The 7,463-nt window shown below is 28.7% G+C and overlaps 1 protein-coding gene across 4 annotated transcripts in view; it reads right to left on the bottom strand.

Annotated features, from left to right (window-relative positions):
* Positions 1-456: 456 nt before the first annotated feature.
* The window catches only part of LOC137616089 (prenylated Rab acceptor protein 1-like), a 21,697-nt gene continuing 14,690 nt past the window's right edge, over positions 457-7,463 (bottom strand). For all 4 annotated transcript variants that reach the window (XM_068345760.1, XM_068345762.1, XM_068345761.1 and 1 more), the window contains exons 2-6: positions 6,121-6,241; positions 4,009-4,112; positions 3,116-3,315; positions 1,568-1,674; positions 457-666 (exon numbers count right to left, since the gene is read on the bottom strand). In XM_068345760.1, the coding sequence (XP_068201861.1) occupies positions 661-666; positions 1,568-1,674; positions 3,116-3,315; positions 4,009-4,112; positions 6,121-6,241 (538 nt within the window). In that variant the 3' untranslated portion in view covers positions 457-660. The remainder of the gene's footprint in view (positions 667-1,567; positions 1,675-3,115; positions 3,316-4,008; positions 4,113-6,120; positions 6,242-7,463) is intronic.

The raw sequence follows: 7,463 nt of genomic DNA, 5'->3' as shown, positions 1-7,463 counted from the left end.
GTCATCAGCAAGTGAAAATAGTCTTAAAGTAAAGAAAGACATAATGGCATTTATACGATATCAATTAACAAAGAAAACAGAATTGTTGTTGCTTCCCAAGTACCCACAGAAGTTGGAGTTAAAAAAAAAAAAAAAAAAAAAAAAAAAAAAAAAGGCTTTCTTTCAACAGCTCTCTTTACCTTTATATCTAGATCCAGTTATAGAAATCCTTTTCGTAACTGATATAAGTACAAGGACATTGAAAATGTTCACTACATTTAAAAATAAAACTTTCAGTATATGAGGTATGGAGAAAGATAATTAGAATCTCTTAATGAAATAAATACATACACCCAGAGTGTAATATGATTATTCTTCATAAGTTTTTTCTAGAATAAGCAAATTAGCAAAATGTTCTTTCCTCTAAATTCGGTATTAAAAAAAATCTGTTGCTTTAGAGGTTAATAAGAGAATATCGTCTTTATCAATATTAAATGTTTATCCTTAAACTAATTCCACTAGAGGGCTCACATAAATACTAAATTATATCATGAACAGAAAACATCTCATTCAAACGAGGTTTGTTATGAAATTAAACTCTCACAAGAAATCATTTTCACAGCTCGTATCTGCGGCGTTCACTGACAAATGAAGAACGTTCATCCATCAGTTCAATTACGCCTAGACCTGAAAGTGATTGAAAAAATAACAATGTAATGATATTTCAAACATCTTATTGATATTTTTATATTAAATCTCTGTGGTGATTTTCATACCTTCACGTTCATATATGTATGGGTAGAAAAATATCACGAATTTGAATTTTTTTCTTTAGGGGGGAGGGGGAACGGGGCTAAAGTCTATTACTCGGAACGTAAAGAGACTAAATTGGCATATTGATGTAGGCTATGATATAATGTTACCTCATAATGACTGAATAGTTATCAATATTATTGTTATTAATATTACTGTTTTTATTATTGTTATTTTTATTATTATCATCATTATAATCGTTAATGTTGTTGTTGTTGCTAATATCATCTTTAACATATTTTATTAACAAGCTTACGGAGGGAATCTAAAATGCTATTAAATCATAATCAAGATTCTACGTAATAAAATTCCCAAATATGGATTTGTGAAGAATGGATCGATATAAAAAAAATGCCAACAAATGTTTATACAATGCTTGTATGAACAACAACATATATCATGAATAATTTGGAAATTTTAAGCGAATTAATTTTGGAATTCGGTAATTCCTTATTCTCTGCTTGATGATTACAAATGAATTATAAATCAATGTATCTCATAAAAGAATACTTTGACCTTTAAGAAGAAACTCTCTTCATCACTTTAGAAAGAAGTTACGGTCATGCAATCTGGGCATTGAAAGTTTTCCGTCTATTAATATCGTTAGAAGATGATGTAGATGTAATAATTGTATTATATTTCAAGCTGTAATTATGCTAGATATTTACAGTTAAATTATTTTTATTATAAACCTTCCTTTTTGCCAATCTTTTAGCTTAAGCTTAAAACAGTCATTACATCCTTTTAAGCTTAAACTAACTTGAATTTCTCTTACCTCTTCTATGGGATGTTCGAAAGTTTGGAAGGGTTCCTCGTCGGAGCCAAGGATACTATCAATGTTATAGAAAGAAGCGTGGATTGCTATGACGAAGAAAGTGGCCCCTGAAAAATAATCAGCATTCGTTAATTGATGATACTCATCATATTTCTTCTTCTTCTTCTTCTTCTTCTTCTTATTATTATTATTATTATTATTATTATTATTATTATTATTATTATTATTACTAGCGAAGCTACAACCCTAGTTAGAAAAAGTTGAATGTTACAAGCCCGAGGACTCCAACAGGAAAAAATAGCCCAGTGTGGAAATGAAATTAGTAAATGAATAGAATATAATTATGAGAGGTTATGCATAAAAAAAAATCAAAATATCTTAAGACCAGTAACACCCATGGATAAAGGTCTGCTAGCTCGTGAATGTGAGATAATATTCTTAAATTGCGTATGTCTGTATGCGCATATTTACATGAATACACACACACACACACACACACACACACACACACACACACATATATATATATATATATATATATATATATATATATATATATATTTGTGTGTGTGTGCCTGTATATGTGCGTAGGTGGGAGTGGTTATTGGACATGTTATTTTACGTTCACAATTAATATACACTGTACTGTCTTAATGACGTTTAAGATTCGAAGACAACACCTCTTAAGATGATTACATATGAACTCAAATGATGCCACTGTTTTACTCCACCTGAATTAAGCAAATTTATAATGACGTCTCGTTTCTACCTCTCCCCACCCACCCTATTTTCCCAAATATTTCCGTTAAAAAGTTCTTTACAAATGCAAGATTTAGATTTATAATAGTTTGCTTTTAAATTTTATCTGTAATCACAGATACTTGTGATGAAAGTCAAATACATTATTCTACATAGTGCGTCATACCCAGGATCTACAGTATATTCCCACCAACTAACACTAAGCAACAGAATAATTATAAACTAATTCTTGCTACAATATATTTCAATTTCAGGATATTAGATAATCATTGTGATGGATTAATTATGAAGAGAACCGTTTACATTATGATTGATGCATAATATGGTAATATGCAAATTATAATTAAAACCACTTTGCATAGTGACCAATAGAAACCTTTTTCGAATCCCTATAGGTAACACCTGCGATATTACGGCTCGGGTAAATGATGTGGTACGTTTCTCTAACAAAAAAAAAAAAAAATAACAACATGAACCTTGTTATTAATAATGTTTACCAATATTTTTTTGTGTATCATGACCTACTTTACAGCAACAGTTTGAAATATTTCCACATGCAATCACTCGTTTTAATCGTGCAATCAAAACTAGGAATATGTAATACAAATATTTTCAGACTGCATTTCCGGAATGTCAAATACAAATTGTCCCTTTTCTTAAGCCCGTTCTTTCACGAAGACATAATCCATTAAGAAAAGTAAAACTATTTACTGTTTTCAGTTATACCAGGGAATTACAAAATCTTTCCGTTACTTAATATTAGCAAAAAGAATCAGAAGAATTACTTACCAATTACCCAGAAGAGAACAGCCCCAGCACCCGCCATATAAAATACAGGCAACGAGAGAACCCCGACAGCGGCGAACTGGTGACCCAGTGCTACTTCCTGACCCCCTATGAGGATTTTCTTCTCAGCGTTTCTCAGCGCCAGGAAATAGCAAAGGGAGAGAGACAGAAACGCGGCAAAGAATAGCAGCGGGGAGGTTATCCTGGAAAAAGATAAAGCAAGTATTAGGATTGTTTCTGGAAATTGCTTTATAGAAATACTAGTGCAGGCGACCCGTCAAAAAGGGCCGCTAAATATTTAGAAAAGCACACACACGTAACCCTCGCTCACAAGGGTATGACCACTGCGTCTCACCCAACTTTAAGAATGGAGAGAGCTTAGCGTGACCGCAATATACAGTATATATATATATATATATATATATATATATATATATATATATATATATATATATGTGTGTGTGTGTGTGTGTATATATATGTATATATACGCATATATATATGTGTGTATATATATATGTATATATATATATATATATATATATATATATATATATATATATATATATAGATAGATAGATACACACACGTAACCCTCGCTCACAAGGGTATGGCCACTGCTTCTCACCCAACTTTGAGGATGGAGAGAGCTTAGCGTGACCGCAATATATATATATATATATATATATATATATATATATATATATATGTATGTATATATGTGTGTGTATGTATATATACGCATATATATATTTGTATATATATATATATATGTATATATATATATATATATATATATATATATATATATATATAGATAGATAGATACTTGGTCTTTAGAGGAAATGGTATCATAAGAGTATAGCTTAAAACTGTCTAGGATTTAACCAACTTACAAACAATATATGATGAGGCCGATGAAGATAAACATATAATTGGACTGATAATGGTCAACATTTTTCACTACCCGCTTCGTCCATCTCTGAAAGCTTTGGGGAATCTGGAAAAAATATGAATATTTATAGAATTTTATATTTCCCGTCACATTGATTACCGAAAAAATACAGACAAAAATAAAACATTTTTTCACGGAATTTTATTGTAACTTAGTCATTCAAGATAAAACTGACAAAGATAGAAGCATATGATCATTCATAAGTGTGGTTAAAAAAAAAAAAAAAAAAAAAAAAAAAAAAAAAAAAAAAAAAAAAAAAAAAAAAAAACAGCGATTTTAATCTTAATACGTGAAATTTGGATTAAACTGAAAATGGAATGGAAATTTCCTACTTCAATCTATTATTCAATTATATCTTGTATCATCCATTAACCCATGAAGATAAATTTTCATGTATCCGTCAATCGCTAGTCAATAGGAAATGACGTCACAGAAATTTAAATTATTTCGAAGAAAATTTTGTTGATTATTGGAAGAATAATTAAGGGAATTCTGCCCATAAAAACTGTAAAAAGTATGGAAACTGTACTATCGGGAAGTTAATTTGCATAAAACGTCTTGGAAAATTACAGAAAAAATGTAAGATATGGACTTGTGTAAATTTACGCAATTTTCAAATACGATACCTAGAAATCATATGTAAAGTTAACTAATAACTACCTCAATTCCCATATGAATTATCTTGATATCATAACGTCATATAATATGGCTAATTATTCTAATCCCCAAATTAGTTACCTTAACATTATAACATTGATTTAACACTAACAAAGGAAATAATTTAAAATCATCCCGTGAACCTAATTCTCAAGTAAATTGATTGAACGTTAGCAAAGGAAATACTTTTAGATTATTATATCATTATATCCTGTTGACTGTCAAGCTAAACTCTCATACAAATCACATTAAAATTGTGAGTTAACAATTACATTGATTTTCAAGTTAAATTTTCTCCTACAAATTACCTTTAAAATTGTGAGTAAACAAATACATTGACTTTCAAGTTAAATTCTCTCATACAAATTACCTTAAAATCGTAAGTGAATAATTATATTCACTATCAAGTTCAATTCTCATACAAATTACCTTAAAATTGTGAGAATTTCATTACATTGACTAATTAGTTCAACTCTCTCATAGAAATTACCTTAAAATTGTGACCAAACAATTACATTAGCTAACAAGTTCAACTCTCATACAAATTACCTTAGAATTGTGAGTAAACAATTACATTGACTTTCAAGTTAAATTTTCTCATGCAAATTATCTTAAAATTGTGAGTAAACAAATACGTTGACTTTCAAGTTAAATTTTTTTCATACAAATTACCTTTAAAATTGTGAGTAAACAAATACATTGACTTTCAAGTTAAATTCTCTCCTACAAATTACCTTTAAAATTGTGAGTAAACAAATACATCGACTTTCAAGTCAAATTCTCTCATATAAATTACCTTAAAATTGCAAAACAATTACATTATCTATCAAGTTCAACTCATACAAATTACCTTAAAATTGTGAAAAACATCATTACATTGACTTTCAAGTTAAACTCTCATACAAATTACCTTGAATTTGTGAGTAAAAAATTACATTGACTTTCAAATTAACTTCTCTCATACAAGTTACCTTAAAATTATGAGAACATCATTACATTGACTTTCAAGTTAAATTCTCTCATTCAAATTACCTTAAAATTAAGAGTAAACAATTACATTGACTTTCAAGTTAAATTTTCTCATATGAATTGCCTTAAAATTGTGAGTAGGCTAAACAATTACATTGACTTTCAAATTAAATTCTCTCATACAAGGTACCTTAAAATTGAGAGAACATCATTACATTGACTTTCGAGTTAATTTCTCTCATACAAATTACCTAAAAATTGTAAGGAAACAATTACATTCATTATCAAGTTCAACTCGTACAAATTGCCTTAAAATTGTGAGAATATCATTACACTGACTTTCAGGTTAAATTATCTCATTCAAATTACCTTAAATTGTAAGTAAACAATTGCATTCACTATGAAGTTCAACTCTCATACAAATTACCTTGAAATTGTGAGTATTGACAAAGACCAGCCAAGGTCTTACACTTTCTTTGCGGCGGGAGATCCATTCATGGAAGGCTGGCGAGGCCAGCTGGATTTGCACTGGAAGATTCATCAGGAACCTGGAAATTACGAGCATGTATTAATTTTTATATTCAATTTAAATGAATTCACAAAAGATAGATTACAAGATACGAATGGAGTCTTTAATCTTATGTCTTTAATAACTTATTATTTTGTCTACTCATCTTATGCTGTATTTCTATAACATTGGTCAATATTTACAAAAGATTTTTCAACGGTATCTAGCATTTTATTTCTTTTATCATTATTGAGAGGATACTTGCATTCGTTATACCTTTGCCTACATAATTCTAACTAATGTGCCATGATATAAATATATATATATATATATATATATATATATATATATATATATATATATATATGTACAGTATATATATATATATATATATATATATATATACATATATATACATATATATATATATATATACATGTGTGTGTGTATATATATATATATATATATATATATATATATATATATATATATGTGTATATATATATATGTATATGTATACATATATATACATGTATATATATATATATATATATATATATATATATATATATACAAATAGATAGATATATAAATATATTATATTGTAAAATTAATTTTATAGCCTACCCCTATATATTCAAAAGAAAATTCATTATTGAAAATTAAAATACAATTTAATCCTAGATTTATATACATAAATCTAATTAATGGGAGATATGCTCAAGTGATTCCTTAGAGAGCTAATCAATGTTTATACAGTAAAAAGTAGTTTTTAGCTTTAAGCAAGATCTCAAGCTCTCATTGTGTAATGTAGTTCTTAATTTTCCTTTTTATGAGATTCAAGCTTGAAAAAATTTGTTCTCACAAATAAGTGGATCTGACAATGGTGAGAACCCCAAGTGCAAACTTCTGGGTATTTTTGTAGTTGTCTGGTAATACACTCCAAACCACAAAAAAATCTTCTTATCTTGCTTTTCTGATATCGTAGTTTTCCCAATTTGTCGACTAGCTAATGTGGGTTATTGTGTTTCTAAAGAATAGATCAGAGAGTAAAATTTCCAATTCTGATGCCCGTAACTTGTTCCTGTAAACCACCTATTTCAAGCTCCAACTCTGTTAGGTTTATATAGTAAAGGTTGACATACTTAGTAAAGAGATATTTGCCCAAAATGGTTTGATCTGAAAGGACAGGCTTGCTTTCACCCTTCTGAGTTCTTTGGAACGTCCCTTAGAACACATTTCCATTTTCAAGAAGGCTGTTT

Source organism: Palaemon carinicauda, chromosome 22 (genome assembly GCF_036898095.1).
Source record: "Palaemon carinicauda isolate YSFRI2023 chromosome 22, ASM3689809v2, whole genome shotgun sequence".
In the NCBI taxonomy this organism is placed as follows: Eukaryota; Metazoa; Arthropoda; class Malacostraca; order Decapoda; family Palaemonidae; genus Palaemon; species Palaemon carinicauda.
This window is presented reverse-complemented; position numbering and strand designations above follow the sequence as displayed.